This window comes from Anolis carolinensis, chromosome 1, assembly GCF_035594765.1.
Source record: "Anolis carolinensis isolate JA03-04 chromosome 1, rAnoCar3.1.pri, whole genome shotgun sequence".
NCBI classification, from domain to species: domain Eukaryota; kingdom Metazoa; phylum Chordata; class Lepidosauria; order Squamata; family Dactyloidae; genus Anolis; species Anolis carolinensis.
In genome coordinates this window covers 353,062,884-353,083,202 of record NC_085841.1, presented here as the reverse complement: position 1 = coordinate 353,083,202, position 20,319 = coordinate 353,062,884, and the positions used below count along the sequence as shown (strand labels likewise).

Sequence of the window (20,319 nt, the reverse complement as noted above, 5' to 3'; positions counted from 1 at the left end):
CTATTTTGAACTATCAGAAAATAAAGATGTCACTATCCATCTCATCTATCCATTTGGACAATTTTAGATTATGGAGTGTTTTGGATTTTGGAATTCTGTACGAGATGCTGATCCTGTATATGTGTAAGTGTGTGTGTGTGTGTGTTTGTGTGTTTTAGCCATATGTTTGTATGTGTATATGCATGTATACATATGTATTTATATATTAGGCAAAGCAATATAATATAATATATAATAAATATAATATATATATTGGCCAGAGTAACCTCCCTAAGAATTTGCAAGGTTCTCCAGGTTGACTGTGGTAATTTCTGGCAGAGGCATACTATAAAATTGTATATGTAATCCTCTCCATTGACCAACTGATCAAAGAGGATTTGAGTTGTAATCAAGAACATCTGGAGGGGAGGATTCACTTCTCTGGGTGCAGAAAGTGCTCCAAACCCTTAATAATTTAGGTTATCCTTTTCTCTACGTATATGGCTTCCCTGTCATATCAGGACAGGAAGGATCCTTATTATAATCAGACATGGGTAACATTTCTTTTTTTGCATTTTGTCTTTCAGTATCCCTCAGGTAGCATGGCACACTTCTTTAAAATTCTGATTCTCATTTAGATTATGCAGGTTTTAGGAATTATTTTATATATATATATGTGTGTGTGTGTGTGTGTGTGTGTGTGTATAAATTGACTCATGTATGGGTCATGAGCAGTTTTGGGGCCAAAACTGTGAATTTTGCTATGAATTGAGCGTAAAATTCAGGGGCATGTAACCAATACATCTTGTCCTCCCCTTTTAGAAATGCATTGAGGGAATATAATTTGGAAGAGCTAAAGAAAAGGGAAGGATCTGCTTATTTGAGGTGGTGTAAATTATATTGTTAATCCTAAAATGTCTACCTATGCAAAAATACAGATAGTGAAAGGAATATAAATGAGGAAATAGAATGAAAATGCATCCTGAAAAAAGGGGATGAGGAAGGAAAGTAAACTGCTTCTATTAAGGATGCAGTGCCAAGGCAGTGAAAAGGGGCAGAAAGTGCCTCAGTCCCATCACTCCTATCCGTAAACTAGAGAAAGAATGGCAGTCTATCCTCTTTCCCTCACTTTCTTTTTCCATCTGAGAAGTGTCAGTCTAAACAGTGTTTAAATTGAGGAAGCTTGAGATTGGGTGAAGTGGCAGTCGCCATTTGATAGGGACTAATTTCCTATCTCATGAGGCTTATACAGAAAGCCTCTATTAAAAATAACTGCTGTTGTTCTACTTCTAGCACCCAGATGAACAGAACATTGGGTTGCTATGAGTTTTCCAGGATATATGGCCATATTCTAGAAGCATTCTATCCTGACGTTTTGCCCTCTGAGGATGCCTGCCATAGATGTAGGCGAAACGTCAGGAGAGAATGCTTCTGGAACATGGCCATAGAGCCCGCAAAACTCACAGCAACCCAGTGATTCCGGCCATTAAAGCCTTCAACAACACACAGGGCATTTCTAACATTAACCTGTAGATAAATCAACCCAGATTTCTTGGGTGGATTTCCCCCCAATATGTTTTGACTTATTCATGAATATATACGGTAAACCTTGAAGAGATTAAAGTAGAACTTATTTCTCTCTCTCTTTCTCGAATGGTTTGCTGTCTCAGGAGCAATGCTGTCAATGTATTATATCTGTCTGCTGGAGGTGGAAGCAGTGCTATTAATAATGAATGGGGGGAAAGGCCAGACTGCAGTGGTATAGATTTTTCTTTTTAACAGATGCTTTTGTTATAAACTGTCTATCATGCTCTTCAGTTGCAAAGGGAATGCTCCACTTTTCTTTTCTGCTGGTGTCTCAGGTTTTATCCTCCCTTATGCCCTTTAATTTTTTTCTGTCGGGAAGTCATAAATAGGTAGTGAGGAGGACATGTGTGGAAAGGTTTTTTGGTTCAAAGGAAATGGAATGAACTGCTGCCATGGTCAGAATTGCAGGAGCCATCAATTAAAAGCCATCTCTTGGGACACTGCCCTAATTTAATGCATAGCTCTCCTTTCTCTGATTTGACCAGACAGTATTTTTAGCTCAGCTCCCAAGTGCATTGTCTGGTGAGAGCTGGTACAATGCTCTCTTTGTAATCATTCATTTTATTTGCATTGACTTTTTAGCAGGATTGTTAGGGAGAGGGGATCTGTGTCGTTTTCCTTTGAAAGCATCGCTACGCTGAGTTAATATACTTCCCAACACACTTAACGCATGGTCCTTTTATGTAGCAGAATTATAGCACTATACAGGCACATTTGCAGGTTAATCGTTTACAGATTTAATTATTTTACGATCATTGTATTTACCATGGCCTCCCTGCTGCCCTATACATGAACTTGAGAAAAGTTCTCTCTAGGGATTTATAGATCCTCCAGCAAATTCTATGATTAGATTCTGATGGAAGCAGACCATAGAATTTCACTGGAGGACTTCCAGATGCCTAGAAAAATGTTTTTTCAGGTGAACAAAATTGTGATTTTCATTTATATTCACCTTTTCCCCACTTTCATGGGGACCGTGTACCCCTAACCCTGCAAATGTGGAGCGACTACTGTAATCCTGTGGGCCGGGCTGTGGCGCAGGCTGTTGAGCAACCAGCTGCAACAAATCACTCTGACCAAGAGGTCATGAGTTCGAGGCCAGCTCGGAGCCTATGTTTGTCTTGTCTATGTTAAAGGCATTGAATGTTTGCCTTATATGTGTAATGTGATCCACCCTGAGTCCCTTTCGGGGTGAGAAGGGCGGAATATAAATACTGTAAATAAAATAAAATAAATAATCTCAATTTAGCTCCCATGAGAACATTCTATAGAATCCTGGGATTTACAGTTTAGGCAGGGGCATTTGAAATTATCTACCAAAGATTTCTGATGTCTCCCGAAACTATAAGCCCCTGGACTCCATCAGATATAGCTATAGCAGTTAAACTGTATTACATTACTCGCTCCACATTTACGGGGATTATGGGTGCTGGGTCCCTATAAAAGTAGAAATAAAGATGAATATAAATAAAAATAACAAACACATTTTTTTTAACCTGAAAGAACACTTCTATAGACATTTGTTGGTCTTCCAATGAAATACTATGGTAGACTTCCAGTGGAAATCTCATCCAGAAATTTCTAATGTCTCCCCATTAGTGTAGAATGGCTCTTAGGTCTGGCCAATCCAATATGCTACCAATACATTTTCTCTGTACTTCCCACCACCACCACCACCACCACTACGCTGTTTCAACAAGCATTGGGGGATGCTGCAAGAATCCTAAAGCAGATGTTGGGAAAGTTACTTTTCTGGATAACTCCTAGGATTCCCCCAGTGTTTAGTATTGATGGGGAATGTAAACAGCATGGGCAATGCTGCGCCAGTGATTTAGACAATCTTGATTTCAGTGTAGGCTTAATAAATAGCCAGTCTCTCAATCAGGAAGAGGTGCAGCGTGATTATTACACACATATACATACATACATACCTTGGGAGCGCCATTAAATCAATCTTCTCAGGCACCAACTGGAAGTGCTTTGCTACTCTTTAGCTTCTCGGTGTATGCAATGGTGACAAGGCATAAATCAGTTATTCTCAACCTTTGAGTTCCCAGATGTTTTGGCCTTCAACTCCCAGAAATCCTAACAGCTGATAAACTGGCTGGGATTTCTGGGAGTTGTAGGCCAAAACACCTGGGGATCCACAGGTTGAGAACCACTGGCATAGATAGTCATGCCCAGTGATGCTATCCAACCCATGGAGACCTGATGGAGGGTTCGCTTTGAGGATTTCTTGGTACTTTTCATTGGCTCACTTTTCATTGTTTTAGGTTCTCAAATTCCTTCTCTTAGGTGTGAACTAAAGCAAGTTGGAAAGACTGGTATCTAGGGAGGGAATTTTCACCCTCACCTGCACTTGAAAGAAAATGGATGTGTTAAGAACTCTACTTTTGCTTTTATTTGCACATCTTTTGTTGGATCCTGTGAATTACAGTCCAATGAAGTAACTTATCCAAGAGTGTTTTTAACACTCTGGTCTCTCCACACCCAGGTTTTTGCATATGTTGCAGCTGGAAGAACTGAGCTGTGAAGAGGAGGCATGCCTCTGGGTTGCTGTCACTGCATCACTGTCATCGATGGTTCAATATTTATCCAGGCAAAGGCTTCAGCTGACCTCGATCCTGTCATTTTAATGGATGCCGTTTAGCTACCCCACCCCCCTCCCTGGGTTGTCTGCCTGAACCAATGAGCCAAGAAATGTGCTTGGATGAATTGGCACCATCTGGACAGATGAGCATGAAAGTTATAGTGGTGGGGGAGCAGTGGATGGCTGGTTAAAAAGATTGGCTCTTAATATAATTAAAATGACAGAGCAGTTTAGTTACTTTTCATTGATGCTTGGTGTGCTGCTGGTTGAGTTTCTCCCTCATCAGTTGCTTTTCTTCCAGGTGTTTGTGCGTGTGTGTGAATAAACTCTTTGGCCTCGGGACATAATCTGAAGCACATGTAGGACAAATTGATCATTTTGGTGCACAGTTTCCATGATCTTCCCAGTGGAGTAGCTTTTCCAAGTTTGGACTGTGGTTCCAGGTTTTGAACTGTGGTTCAAAAAAGGCGAGTTCTCCATACCTTTGCCCATGTTGCAGCGTAGTGTCCAAGGCAGGTTTGTCTTTGTTCAGTACTTAGATGGGAGACCATGTGAGATAGCCATTTATGCTGCTTAAAATTTCTTGATAGAAAGTAGGCTTTGTAGTTTGGAGTCACTTTGTTCATGGTTCCCTCCATTGTTGTTGTAGCAGTTGTGTGCCTTCAAATCATTTCCTACTTCTGGCAACCCTATCATATAGTTTCTTATGGCTTTCTGTATCTCTTTGTTACTTTCTTACCTACTTAGGTGATCCCTTGTCCGAGTATGATGGCCTTCCAAGTGTAGTGTCTTGGTGGTGGATGTGTAGGTGGCTGTGGAGACCTATTCTTGACCCGCATGTTCTTCCGCAGTGAAGACATCGGTTTCCAGACAGGGTTGGCTTGAGTCACCCTCCTCTTGACATATTTATCCCATAAGCCTTCCATTCATGCCTCTTCGAATTCTACAGCACTGCTGGTCACAGCTGACCTCCAGTTAGAGCGCTCAAGGGCCAGGGCTTCCCAGTTCTTGGTGTCTGTGCTCTTTGTTAGCAAACACTGTTGATATGGCTCGGAAATGCAGGCTCTAATTACTTCAAAAACAAGGGTGAACAACACTATATACATAGGTAGGTAGGAACTAGACCTGCAACTAGTAGATTTAGATGAAGTCACAAGTTTAAAGTAATGTCTGGTTTGCTCCTTTACTCGGTTTTGACTTTCTTGTCTGCAAAATGGGCATAATGACATGCTATCCATAAAATACGATGTATAAGAAGCAAACTGGTTAATGAGTGATATGGTGTTCTGCTATTGAATAAGGTACCTGACCGTACAAAAATGCTATGCGAAGTATATTTTCTAATAACAATGGAGAAACAACGGGCAAGTTTACACACATCATGGGAAGAGTTTGCAGAGGAAGCATCATTAATATTAACAAAAGAGAATGGTACCAGTGTATTTTCAAGTTCTAGCCTGCCTCATCCTTAACTCCCGGGGTGTGTTTCAGTGCTTCATGGCATGTGCCCAGGCAGAAAATCAGAGAAAATCAGAACCTGTGCTAAAAACACTTCATCCTTTGATTTATTTATCTTAGTCAGTACAACTTAATGTCAGTCAAAATGTCTCCTTAACAGCTAGTACAGCAATGAAAAACAAGTACATTTATCCAGTTGTTTTTTGAAACAACTAACTGCATTAGTCCTCCCCTCCCCCCCGCCCCAGAAATACATTTTATTGTGACTTTATATGCACATACTAAAAATCAATGAAAATCCGTATTCTACAGAAAATTGTTTTGATTTCTACAGAAAACTATCACATTTACATATGCATAAAAATCAATTCTGGCCCACCTTATCTGTCTGAACATATCTCCCTCTGTGAACCACCTCGGAGGTTAAGCTCTTCTGGGAAGGTCCTGCTCTCAGTCCCACATCCTTCGCAAGCATGACTGGTAGGGATGAGAGACAGGGCCTTCTCAGTGGTGGACCCTTGATTGTGAAACTCCCTTCCCAGTGAAATCAGATCAGCTCCCTCCCTCCTAAATTAAAAACCTGGCTGTGGGACCAAGCCTTCAGAGAGTAATCAGTGCAATAGGTGCATATGAAATAAGTGCAACATGACTGGAATGGCTCCTGGAATATGATTTTGGATCTGTGTGATTTTAATATTCCATTTAAATGTATTGAAGTTAATTTTTTGATTTTATGGATTTTAAGGTTTATTGTACAGTAGAGTCTCACTTATCCAACACTCGCTTATCCAACGTTCTGGATTATCCAACGCATTTTTGTAGTCGATGTTTTCAATAAATCGTGATATTTTGGTTCTAAATTCGTAAATACAGTAATTACTACATAGCATTATTTTGTATTGAACTACTTTTTCTGTCAAATTTGTTGTATAACATGATGTTTGGGTGCTTAATTTGTAAAATCATAACCTAATTTGATGTTGAATAGGCTTTTCCTTAATCCCTCCTTATTATCCAACATATTTGCTTATCCAACATTCTGCCGGCCCGTTTATGTTGGATAAGTGAGACTCTACTGTACTTGTATGTTTGTTTGTATGGAATTTAATTGTTGCCAAATTGGAAGCCGCTCTGAGTCCCCTTTGGGATGAAATAGAGCGAGGTATAAATGTAGTAAATAAATAAAACAAATAAATATAAAATACAATTTTTGCCAATGTTTCTGGTTTTGAGTACCTGGAAAACATCATCTTATAACAGTTTTCTTTGGGGCTAGTAGAAAGTGAGAACTTTAACCCTTTCCGCAACAACCTCATTGTGCCACGCTTAGCGGGGGGAAATTAAAATAAAATAATTTGGATCTGATTCTGTCATCTTTTCTCCTTCATAAAAAAGGAGGAAGAGAGAAGGAAAAATAAAGAAAAGGGGCAGCATCTTTCAGGCTAACTGGTTTTTATATCAGCTTGAGCTTTTGTGGATATTAACCTATTTCTTTGGATGCAGTACCAAGTGATGTTAAGGCCCCAGATATAACACATATTTATACAGTTGTGGTGGCAGATATTGTAATCATCTGTAATCAACATGTTACCAAGAAACATATCTCTCCATATTGATTTTTGTTTGACTTTTCTATCCCCAGAGACAAATACTTACCGCACACCTCTTTATGGCCAGCCATCGTGGTGGGGAGAAGATGATGCCAATAATAAGTTGGAATCATCTGATGACAGAAGGGTAGAAGAACAGTATTCAGGTAAATATATTTGTTTAATGGTTGTTAACGAAGCAATTTTATGTCTGTTTTTAATCTGTGACTGTTCTATTCTTATTGTGAGCTACATTCAATTCTGGTTCTGTGATAAAAGTGGGTTATAAACACTGATCCAATTAGAGACAACAGCTGTGCAAAACATGAAAAAAATGCATGCACAGTAATGAAAAGGAAACAGCAACTGTATATTGCTTTTGTACCTGTTCAGTAGCTAGATATTATATCTGTTGCTATATCCATTTATTTTAAGCTTATGTATAAACTGACTTTCATTTCCGCAGATCCCAGCTACAGATATAAATACAACCTGCACACAAATATAAATAAAGCATAAATAATAAAGACAATGAAATTAAGCCAGCCAACATATATAACTGTGACAGAAGCAGCCAAAACAAGGAGGCTGAGCTAACTTATCTTAAAATACCTTTGTAAACAAACAAAAAAAGGTTTTTACTTGGCAGCACAAGTGGTTGCAATATTGATGCCAGTTACATCTCTATGGGGAAAGTATTTGATATCTGGCACACTACAAGAGGGATACCTTCTTCTTTATTGGTACATTATATTCCCAAGACAATAGGACTCTTCTGATGATGATACAGGAAGGGATGCTGCTGCAGTTATTTGAGTTGCAGGCTATTTAAGAGTTTCAAGGAAACCTTAAATCAAACTCAAAAGTAAATAGGTAGCCTTTGCAGCTCTTTGAGGATTTGTGTAACAAGGCCTAAAAACACCTGCAAGTCACTACTAGAGTAGATCATTTGATTCAATGGGATTTACTGAGTTTTAACTTGGCATTCAGTTGTTGACTACGTGATCCTACTCTAGTCGGAATAAGATACATCTAATCTGTGCAGATTATAATACTGTCTGTCACATTAAGCACTACCTGGTGTCACTAGGATGTCTTCAAGGGCAACCCCATTAAAGTAATCTAGTGTTGACGCTTGTAAAAGACACACACTCCTAGCCACTGAAGCCACTTGGATTTGAAGACGCAGTTTTGGATGCATTGCTTTGTTGCAAGACCTCACACTTGCTTAGTGTAGCCTGAAAGAGCTCTATGACAATTATATGCTGCAATTCAGAAGAGTGTACTAAAGCTCTGTAGCAAATAATTTTGTCTACAAATGCCAGGATTCATTAAGGTGAAGCCATGACAGTTAGGGTGCATCTATGTTGTAGTTTGACCTCACTTTAACTGGCATAATTCAGGGCTATAGAATCATTGGAGTTGTAGTTTTACAAGGCCTTTAGCCTCCTTTGCCAAAGAGTGCTAGAGCTTGACCAAACTACAACTTCCATGACTTAAGCCATGGCCATTAGAATGGTTTCAGATTGCAGTGTAGATGGATCCTGAAAGTGGTATCAAATTTCTGTAACTATATATTGATTGAGAGTATTCCTTATTTGAAAAAGTTTGGAGCAGATGTGTCTTGGATCTTGAGTCTTATTTTGGATTATTTGCATATACATAATGAGAGATCTTAGAAATGGGACCCAAGTCTAAACGTGAAATTGGTTTGTTTCCTAGGCACCTTATGCACATAGCCTGAAAGTTATTTTATACACAATATTTTTAATACTTGTTGTGCATGAAACAAATTTTGTATACATTAAACTATCAGAAAGTAAAGATGTCACTATCTCAGCCACGCATGAGGCTAGTTTTGGATACTGGAGTATTTGGATTTCTAGATAAGAAATACTCAACTCATAGTACAAATGCACCTTTAGGCATTGCACAGGACTCTCTAACTCAGGGGTCCTCAAAATTTTTATGTGGAGGGCCATTTCATGGTTCCTCAAATTGTTGAGGGGCCGAAATACCATTTGAAAAAAAATATGAACAAATTCCTATGCACACTGCACACACCTTATTTGTGGTGCAAAAAACCCTCCCAGCAACAATTACTTATTTATTTACTACATTTATACCCCACCCTCTCTCACCTCGAAGGGGATTCAGACTGCTTACAAGTTGTATGTACATACAATATATTATATTATTAGCATAGCACAATATTAGCATTATATATTACTATATTGTACTATACCATTATACTGTAATATTATTAGTAATATTACATTTAATATATAATATATAATTAATATTATTATATTATACAATATTATTATATTTTATTATTATTATTAGCCACCCTGAGTCCCCTACTGGGTGAGAAGGGTGGGGTAGAAATACTGCAATAAATAAATAAATAAGTATTATACTGTATTACATTATAATATTATTATCATATTATATTGCCATATTATTCATTTACAATATTTCATTTACAATAGTAAATGAACAATATTTAATATGTAAACAATACAATATTTAAAAATAAAAACAATTTTAACCAACATACTGTAAACTTATCAGGATTTCAGTGGGAAGTGTGGGCCTGCTTCTGGCCAATGAGATAATCAAGTAGGATTGTAGTTGTGTGCCTTTAAGTCATTTCAGACTTTCGGCGAGCCTAAATCTAAAACTGAGGGCGGGGGCCAGGTAAATGGCCTTGGAGGGCCGCATCCGGCCCCCAGGCCTTAGTTTGGGGACCCCTGCTCTAACTACATGAAGAAAGCAGCAGCTCTGTCAACCTGCATTTTATGCTGTTTTTCTCCACCCTCCCTGGCCACACCATCCAGATGTTTACCAGCTGGAATGTGTCCGGAGGGGGGCGACTAAAATGATCAAGGGTCTGGAGAACAAGCCCTACGAGGAGCGGCTTAAAGAGCTGGGCATGTTTAGCCTGCAGAAAAGAAGGCTGAGAGGAGACATGTTTGCCATGTATAAATATGTGAGGGGAAGTCATAGGGAGGAGAGAGCAAGCTTGTTTTCTGCTGCCCTGCTGACTAGGATGCGGAACAATGGCTTCAAACTACAGGGAAGGAGATTCCACCTGAACATCAGGAAGAACTTCCTCACAGTGAGAGCCGTTCGGCACTGGAACTCTCTGCCCCAGAATGTGGTGGAGGCTCCTTCTTTGGAGGCTTTTAAACAGAGGCTGGATGGCCAACTGTCGGGGGTGCTTTGAATGCGATTTTCCTGCTTCTTGGCAGGGGGTTGGACTGAATGGCCCATGAGGTCTCTTCCAACTCTATGATTCTATGAGTCTATGATTCTAATAGTTTTGCTTTTTGCCCTGTAGAGAGAACAAAAGATATAGTCCAACATGAAGAAGAAATCAATGGCAATATCACTGGATACAAGGATTCGCAAGGCGATGCTCTGTTTGCATTCCGAAGGGAACCTAGTTACTTTGAAATCCCAACAAAGGAATTCCAACAGACGGTGAAATCTCCAGAGGCACAGGTCCACGAAATCCCCACCAAAGACGTTGATGCAGCAGTGCTGCCAGTTGTACAGAGCCACGCTTCGTTCACTATTGAGTTTGATGATTGCACCCCGGGCAAAATCAAGATAAAAGATCACGTCACCAAATTTTCACTCAGGCAGAGGCGGAACCTTGGAAAGGAAGCCGGTCACGTAGAAATGATCTCGGCAGAGAACAAAGTGGCAGATTGGCTGGTCCAGAATGACCCAAGTCTCATAAGAAGGCAGTCACCAGGAGATGATGTGTACAGCACCAAAAGTGACCTCCCAGTTCATGTGAAGACTCTGAAGGGTAAGCACCAATACATTATAAATTGCCAGCTGTGGGTAAAGAAAGGAAAGAGGGGAAAGACTAGTTGCTGGGGGAAAGCTGAAGTTACGTTCAGTTGGAATAAGAACTCACTTGTTCTGTGTCTCCTGGAATTTGGCCAAAGTTGAAAATGGAATTTGAGCTGTTGATATAGCAGCAAGCTGTTGCTCTTGGATCTTCTATGCTTTCATGTAAACATAACCTCTTGTGGACGGTTGGGACAGGCTGGCCTTGCTGATGAGGGCCTCAGCTTGAAATGATGTTAGCTTTTCCTTCACATCAAAGTGTGCATGAGCTCCTCTTTTGGATGACAATTTCCAGAATTCCTCAGCTGCTGTGGGAACTGCTGTGGAGTTCTGGGAATTTTAATCCTCCAAAAGGAACTTCCTCCAAGTTGTGATAAGGGTTCGCAGGAATAATGCCTCACGCAGAATTAGTGTTCTGTGGTTCTCTAGCGTGCTTTGTGATTTTTGACCAATAACACTGGCCAATACACATTTTGATGCCTCAAATGTTAGCCCTGTTTCTGGCTATATTTCAAAAATAGCACAATTTTTCCTCTAGGCACTATATATTTTTTTTGAGATACAGAAAATGTGCCATATACCAGTTGTTATCTACTCACTCATAGAAAATCATAACTGTAAGAAACGAGAGCTGATGCATCTGTCCAATGCCATGTTCTGAATCGGTGCCCCAAATAACCCCAGAAACAGGCCTAAAAAATTGCAGATCTCATGAATCACATAAGTACTAAGTATCACTTGCGGTTAAAAAAAAACCATGTGAAAAGCCTCTCCTTGAGTCATCAAACCTTCGTGCCCCATTGTGCCTATCCATTTGAAAGGTTTAGTTCAGTTGGAGGGAGGAGATGAGGAAGGAGGTCCTTTGTTTTCTTTAATGTTTGTTAGCAAAACCTCAAAGATGAGAAATATAAACATAAATCTATGATACACTAAGTAATCTCAGAACAAAGTGTCTTCCCACTGGAGGTGAAGGGAAATGGTCATGTGCTGGCATCAGAGCATGAAAAGGTGGTGGTTGTTGTTGTTATTATATTTATTTATACTCTGCTTTATCTCTCCCAAAGGAGACTCAAAGTGGCTTAACGTAAAAGCATCAGCATACAATTTAAAGTATATACATATGCAAACATTAAAACAGGATTAAATCTAAACAGTATTAAAGCATTCCCAGTTAAAAACCATTAAAACATATTCAAAGGTTGCCTTTTTAGTCTACAGTCATCCTGACTGTGGTAATCAGAGAGCTGTGATAAAAAAGTAATTTTCCCAGTTTTTGGCTGACACAAGACCAAGTATATTCAGTCCCAGAACACTCCTAATAATGTACCAACTCTACAGGTAACAGACATGAAGATGGGACGCAGAGTGACTCTGAAGATCCGGTAGTGCCCAAGCCAGAGAAGGAGACACCAACGAACGACCATATAACTGAGCAAGCCAGGCTCCAGCGCCAAATTCGACGTGACCCCCAGGAGCTGCTCCATAACCAGCAGGCCTTTGTCATAGAGTTCTTTGATGATGACACGCCCCGGAAGAAGAGATCACAGTCTTTTACCCACTCTAGTCAGACCGATATGGACCCAGCCTTGAAGACCAAAGTTGAGAAACGTAAGATTAACGTGCCTGCTGAGAAGCCAGGGAGTTCTCTGCCGCCACAGCATCTTCCCACGGGAGGATCCAAAGGGCCAGTCAACTCTTTCACCACTCCAAGAGCTGGTTCCTTTAAGAGGGAGAAGACAGAGGAGAGAGCCAATTCATCTTCATCTTCCACGTCGAAGGCGTCTGTAAAGAGTCATGGCAGCGTTGGGCGGAAGTCAAAAATATCTCAGGACTTTGCTGCTGAATGTTTACGGGAGAGCTCCCAGTCTGGAAAAGCCAACACAGAGAAGCCACCTCCAATGCCACCTCCACTCACTCCACGGGTAGTTGTAGCACCACCAGCCCCAGAACCAGTCCCATTGCTAGTTGCTGATCCTAAGCTAATGAAGGCTAGGAAGCATGAAGAAGAGGACAGCTTGAGCGAAACCGGTACCTATACCATTGAAACAGAGTCACAGGATAAAGAAGTAGAAGAAGCTCGAAAGATGATTGATCAGGTAAACTTTACATTTCTTAGAAATAGAGAAGGTTGTGTGTTTTGGTGAGATTTTTCTAGTTACATATGACAAAGAAGACATAACCATATTAGTTTGGAATATTAGTGTGCAAAAAGCTTCTTCATTTTTGTAATAAATTCTTCCTTTTCTTGCATCTGGTTGATGTCTACTAGGTTCCCTCTTATGTTAATTTGCTAGCTTGAGACCCTATTTAATGATGGAAAATCAGTAACTGTGATTGATGTTGGTGCGGGCAAAAACTGGTGAAACTAAACATCTTAGGAAAATGAGAGCATGGGATATTTAGTTCTGCAGTGTTCTCCCATCCTGTTAGTCATGATCCAAACCTGGAATGCTTAGACCAGGACTGAAGCAAAATGTTAGAGCAATTGTGTCTAGTTGTCACAAACAAAGCGACAAAGTTATTCCTGAACTTCACCACCTCATTGCAGATCATGGCATCCATAAAGGAATGCTTTTTTGCACTGAAAATGAATAGATAAATATTCTGTGTTTATATATGAGTGTGTACCCACCTATATTCTTATGCCCAAAAGAGGATGATGAATTTATTTTTCTTGCCAGAGAACATAGCAAGATTTTTAAAAGTCAGATACTAGAATGATACTGTCACAGGGTATAGGATATTTCTAAATGAGGTACATTCCTGTTTTGTTTAGTTTTAGCTGGTTTTCCAGAGATTGTGACCTGCCATGAAAATGCAGATGGCTAACCAACTTGGCAGGGCTTAATAAGCCATCTGTGCCTCCCTGGAATGGCAGGAACAAAAGATTTATTAATCACAATGTATGAATGGCAGACCACAATGTATGGATGGCGAAATGATTTCAGCTAGGCAGGTCACATGTTATTTTGACATACCATGCATCATATCTGCAGCCTTTTGGGATTAATTATTTTCTCCTTCTCTTCTTAGCTGACAACTCCTCATAAACAGGCAGGAAGGGATATGGATTATGTGAGGGTTTCTCCTCCATAGATAACATGGAAGGAAAAAAATGTGGCCTCCCCTTTATCACTTTGATTGTGAGAAAAGTACCACCTCCTCCAGAAGACGGTCCTTTCTCAGGGAAATTGCCTAAATATCCTAAAGGCACCAGATGCTGTCTAATCTTAGAAGCTGAGCAAATACCAATGTTGTATGTGATATTTCAGATAAAGGAACCGGTATAGAATTTCAGAGGAAGGGACAACTTGGGATATTTCTTGCCTAAGAAAAACCTGCGAAATTAATGGGGTTGCCATGGGGTCATGTCTTAAAAACAAACATGTACACTTTCCCATGGATTCAACTTTGGGGCCAGATTGCTACAAGTATGATATGGTTGGGGTACTTCCCACTTTATCAAAGACTGGATGGGGGGCAGCAGTTGGTCATGTGCACTTGTCTTTAACATGCCGAAATGAAAAGTGTGAAAGAATCAATAGAAATATCTGTCCTTTGGCCAGTGGGGGAACATCAGAATGATCCCTGCTGAACTGTTCAGTTTGTAAGTTCTATTCAGACATGCAAAAAGAGCTGAAATACAAAGTTAGTATGTTAGCTATGACACCTCTGTCATCAGTGTGATCATCTTGGCAGATCTGCTTCAAGTGAGAACTGAGATCTTCCTGGTTTTGACCTGAAAGGACATTGTCCTCTTTGGAGTTTTCACTTCTCTCACAATCTAAGTGACTGTGGAAAGTTCACCTTTCCTTGTTTCTGTATCATTTTAACCCTTCTTTTTTGCATACCTGACAAGGGCTAGGGTTTAAGTCACTTGGCCTGTCTTCTCAAGCTTTTAATATTATTGACTTTATTTTGTCCTCCCTTTCTCCTGTATCAAAGACTCAGGGTGGTCTTTTGGCCCTCTAGATGTTTTGGATATCAATTCCCAGTAGGCGTAGATAGTATGCCATGTAGCCAGGACCTCTGGGAGCTGGTTCAAACATCTGAAGGACCAATGGTTGGTAACTTCTGTACCTGACAAATATAAAGTATGATTTCTTTGTGGTCTGGAAACCTCTGATATTTTTTAAAGGCTTTTCTGCTGTTTCTGGGATCTTGCAGGTTTTTGGTGTTTTGGAATCTCCTGAATTTTCAAGAATGTCTTCAACCTTCAGACCTGTTATAAAAGGCGAAAAAGAAGAATTAGGATCCCATCATTTGATCGGCGAGAATGGCTCAGGCCCAAAGATTACTATGATGCAGGTCATCGCTTCCAAAGTGGCTAGTGGGCATCATACAGACATGCAGGTACAAGGAGTTCACAAAGGCTAGTTTTTGAATGCGAACTTCCCATAAGTTTCAGTGTTTTTTTTTATATAGAAAAGGTGATTTAAAATAAAACCCTACCCAGTGAATGAAATTCATTTTTTTGCATTAAAATTTAAATGCATTGAATGGGACTACAAATTTTGCTGAGAGGCAGTGTGGTGTAGTGAGTGTTTGAGAAAGACCTTGCAAAACCAGGATTTGAATCCTTGCTTGGTCATCGAAACCTACAGAAGGTCCTTAGCCAAGTCACACACTTTCAGCCACAAAGAACGACAAAGGCAAAACATCTTTGAAGAAATCTTGTAAAAAAATAACAAAAACAAACCCCTGTGATAGGTTTGCTTTCAGGATCAGCATGTTCTACATTTTCTGACTGATTTGCTCTAGGACTCATTTATCTCCAGCAAGATATTTCAAATAACTCTCTTCCTATCAGCTTTCTTTGCTATTCGGCTTTCATGATCATATATAGAATGTTGCTATCAAACACCAAATGACAGAATGATGCTGAACATTATTTGATGTGAATTTAATGATAATATTATTTTAACCTTGTGTGTTCCCTCCCATTACTTTGTAGTTACCGCCTTCCTCTCCGGTTGGACAGAAATGGGTATCAAGATGGGCAAGCCTTGCAGATAGTTATACAGACTCGGGATCTTCTCCTAGCACCGGAGAAACCCATCAGCAGCCCTCTCAGGCTGGAACAGGTAACGACAGTCGTTCAGCCATTGCCAAAGGACATCTTTAAAAATGATTTAAAGTAGTCCTATTTCTTTATTCAGTATTCTAGAATTACAATAAATTATGACTAAGAGACCACCAGTATGGTGTAGTGGTTTGCATGTTGGATTATGACTCCGAAATCCACTCTTCGAGTCCCACTCAGCCATGGCAATCCATTGAGTGGCCTTGAGCAAATCACACTTTCTCAGTCTCAGGAGAAGTCAAAGGCAAACCCCCTTTGAAAAAATATTGCCAGGAAAACACAGTGATAGGTTTGTTGTAGGGTTGCTATAAATTTGAAACAGCTTGAGAGCACACCATAACAACAGCAACCACAATTCATATATTTTTTTAAAAAATATTATTACTTTTCTAGTATTTGCTTGGTTACTTTTCTAGACAGTGTTTCTTCTGTGGCAAACTAAAATACAGTCACCTCTTATGGTATTGGAAATAAAAATATTTATTGTAAGATGCATATTTAAGTGTCAATCACATACTGAAGACAAAATATTTAGTATAAGCATCACTGAATCAATGTGATATTGATACCAAATCAATATCAATTCTCTACAAGTCCATGGGATTGTACCTTTGGGGACACACCCTAAAGATAGACTGTAGCACTTTGGAATGTCAGATTTTGGAGCACATTCCTCCATATCCCTTAGCAAACATGTCCAAAGAAGTAACTTTTCTAGGTTCTGCAAAAAAAGCTAGGCAACTTTTCCTGTAGTCAGTAAAATATGTAGCAGTTCTTGAGACTTAAATTGGTGTGTATCATGTTGCATTGCTGCAAACATCTAATACTTACACTTCTTGTTTCATTGGATTTTTTTCAATGTTTTTAAATCATTCTTAGAGAAAGACTCCAGTTTTAGAGTGGGAGACTCTGAGAACTCCATTGCGGCACGGACAAGGCGCCTTCTTCCTCAGCTCCCTCCAGGTGACAAATCCGAAAGCCCAACGCCAACCATATTAATTTGTCAAGAGCCTTACACAGAAGCACCCCCAAGAAATGCTGATATTGCTGACCAAGGGACAGAAATGTACCTAGATCCTGCCAGTCGGCTATTAATTCAGGAAGATTTGGATCCCGATAGCCTTAGTGATGCAAGCAAATCTGATGATGGTATTGGCTTGGAAAAAGGCAGGAAAGGCCAAGATGGCACCAAAGTTTCAGAAAAAACAAAGGCTGAAAATTCAAAATCCAAAAATCGTCAACACATGGTGCCAAGGCTTTCTGGACTAAGAGCATCAAGCGATCCGCTGTCAACATGTTTCTATATTGGTGATGAGGAAGAAGAGATAGGGGTTCCTTCAAAGCTTCCTTCCAATACTTCTCCTTCTCGAACAGACAAGGAGGAGGCGTTTTTCAAATCTGGAAAGCCAGCTGCCAAGGGGGTTAGCAATACCTACATTAGCTCAAACGGTAAAATGGTGATTTCATTACACCAGGGTCTTCCTCTTCCACAGCCGGAAGTTGCAGCTACAAAAGAAACATCTTCTTTTGTTCGGCAGGAAAGCTTTACCAAAGAGAAATCAAGCAGCAGTGTTCCTCAGAACAGGCTACCGCATATCTCAAGCCACCCTCTGCTTAAGGATCTCGATGTCGCCCGTGCAAATCGTATGGATTATAATCAGGACACCCACCTTCTCCTTAAAGATACCGAAACTGCTCTGGCAGCATTGGAAGCCAAAATCCTCTGCCAAACTCACCAGCTTGAAGTTCCTGAAAATACTTTGGGCCAGTTAGAAGACTCTCTATCTGGAGAATCAGATGTAGACACGGCTAGCACCGTCAGCTTGGTGAGTGGCAAAAACCTTCCAAGCCATCCTCCAAAGCGTAAGCCTGTGACCGCTTTGCAAAAAGAGAAGTCTTCTTCTGCACCATCTGTTCAAGACCAGAACGTTCAACCAAGCGCACGCGAACGGCTGTCAGAGAAACGGAAAACTCTGCCTCTCGAGATAGGAAACAAAAGTGAGAATACGAAACGTTTCCAAGTAAAACGCGGCACAGGGACCGGCGGGTCTTTGGATTACACAGATGATGAACGGAGTGGGAGTCACCCGTATTCGCCAGCAAGTGAAATAGCCTCCTCGGACCAAGAGCAAAGTGCCTCAAGGTCTATCTCCAGAAAGAAGCCTTTCTCGCAGTCCACCAAAGAAGAGCATAGCAAAGTGACACCAACAGTGCAAAAGATCCAACAAGTCCTCACTAGGTCCAATAGTTTATCTACTCCAAGACCCACAAGAGCCTCAAAACTTCGCCGTGCCCGGTTGGGAGATACTTCGGATAATGAGAGTGCCGATACTGAAAAGACTGCCCCTCACGAGGGCAACGGAGCATCTTCCAAGCAGCCTGCAGAGACCAAGAAATTGTCAAGGTTGGACATCCTTGCCATGCCAAGGAAACGGGCAGGGTCTTTCACTGTGCCAAGTGACTCCGAAAGTGCCCCACCGAGACAGACATTCTCTGGGCGCAGTGCGGAGTCGTATTATTCCACCCGAAAGCCCCCCGTTTCTGAAGCTAGAAATGCTGCAAGGAAAACAGCAGCTGCGGTAGCTGCTTCAAAGCAGGCTTTTACCAGGACACGCTCAAGCAGTGTCAAGTACTCCTCGTCTTCCAGTGAGTAGTTCTGTATGTGGCTTACTTTACATGACTCATAATTAGGATTTTTTTAACAAAAATCTCCATTAAAAAACCCAAGCCTAAGTGATTAAATAATTTGGAGTTAAATCCAGAGGAGCCTTAGACTTCCTTAGTATTTTATGTTAAACTCTGGATTTGTATAACTCAAAGGTAATATCCTTTAAGTTATCCGTTGCTATTATAATGCAGTCTCCATTTTCAGAATCATTAATAGCCATCCCTAGTATTTTGAAACCTTGACCCTGCTACTTAGCTGCCTTAGTCATTTGGTGGGATTGTGATAGAGGCACATGCTGTACTGGATTTAGTTTCACGTAATAAGGAAATTCTTAAGTCTCCTCAAACAGGAAAAGATGCTAAATGTGAGCACTTTATACTGCTATGACACTTCCCTTCTCTATGAAGGAGGCATGTAGGAACTAATGTGCACCTGGCTTTTAAAAGAGAAGTTGTGGGATCTTGATACCTGCAAAGGGATGGGAGCATAGGTCTTATATGTATGCAACCCATACACCATGTGTTACCAGTCTAGAGGGAAACTTCATTCTGCACTATATTTTAGAAACTACCCAATTCTGGTACGTTCGGATTGCTTGGAATTGTTACTGTGGACTCTCATAACATTGGCTATGGAAGTGTGGAAACTGGAGTCCAAAAGTAACCCCCATGCTTGGCACTTAGCACAAACTTAAACTGAGTGTGAGAAGTTGCTGTGGTGCGATGTACCTCTAGAGGGAGAGCTTGGACAGTACTGTGTCTTATAACTGTGAGCAGTCACTGCTTTGTACTTTGCAAGGTTTAAGATGTTAAATATCTGAAAGCATGTCATGTAAAAGAAGAGTAAGCTTGTTTTCGGCTAGGACACAGACCAACCAATTCAAATTACAAGAAAAGAGATTGCACCTACATTAAGAACAGCTTATTGAATGTAAGAGCTGTTCAAGAGTGGAATAGACTGCCTCAGAGGATAGTGCACTTTCAAGTTGTATTAATTTATGGCAACTCCATGTATCTCATAGGGATTTCTTGGGCAAGGAATACCTACTATTCAAAAATACTAGGTACCTACAGTACCCCCTATTCAAATACTAACTAGGGCTGACCTTGTTTAGTTTCCAAAATCAGATGGGATCTGGTGTCTTTAAAACCCTTAGGCCATCTTTAGAGTTCTTTAATCAGATGTTGGATGGCCATTTTTGGGAGGGATTTAGTTGTGCATTCAATTGAACTAAATGGCCATTACAGTCCCCTTTTACTATCAGTCTATGACCGTATGATTTTATGACTCCAGTGCCTGGAAAACGCATTTTTTTGCCTACGGTTTCTAAAGTTTGTCAACCAGTGGTCATACTGGCTGAGGTATTCAGGAGTTGGAGTGCATTGAAGTATTTTTTCAGGCTCAGTTCCTGATGCCCAGGTGATTTAAAATGTGTCAATGATATTGAAATGAATGGCACAATGTAATACAATATAATGTGGACAGTGGTGTATATTATGTA

At 40.4% G+C, this 20,319-nt stretch overlaps 2 protein-coding genes across 8 annotated transcripts in view; one reads left to right on the top strand and one right to left on the bottom strand.

The window, feature by feature from the left end:
• Positions 1 to 20,319, bottom strand: part of LOC134295586 (uncharacterized) — a 252,270-nt gene that overhangs the window by 169,096 nt on the left and 62,855 nt on the right. The window lies entirely within an intron of this gene.
• Positions 1 to 20,319, top strand: part of cep170b (centrosomal protein 170B) — a 92,741-nt gene that overhangs the window by 47,755 nt on the left and 24,667 nt on the right. For all 7 annotated transcript variants that reach the window (XM_062968551.1, XM_062968552.1, XM_062968546.1 and 4 more), the window contains exons 7-12: positions 7,257 to 7,370; positions 10,547 to 11,023; positions 12,406 to 13,163; positions 15,235 to 15,420; positions 16,022 to 16,151; positions 17,030 to 18,796. In XM_062968551.1, coding sequence (XP_062824621.1) covers positions 7,257 to 7,370; positions 10,547 to 11,023; positions 12,406 to 13,163; positions 15,235 to 15,420; positions 16,022 to 16,151; positions 17,030 to 18,796 — 3,432 coding nt within the window. The remainder of the gene's footprint in view (positions 1 to 7,256; positions 7,371 to 10,546; positions 11,024 to 12,405; positions 13,164 to 15,234; positions 15,421 to 16,021; positions 16,152 to 17,029; positions 18,797 to 20,319) is intronic.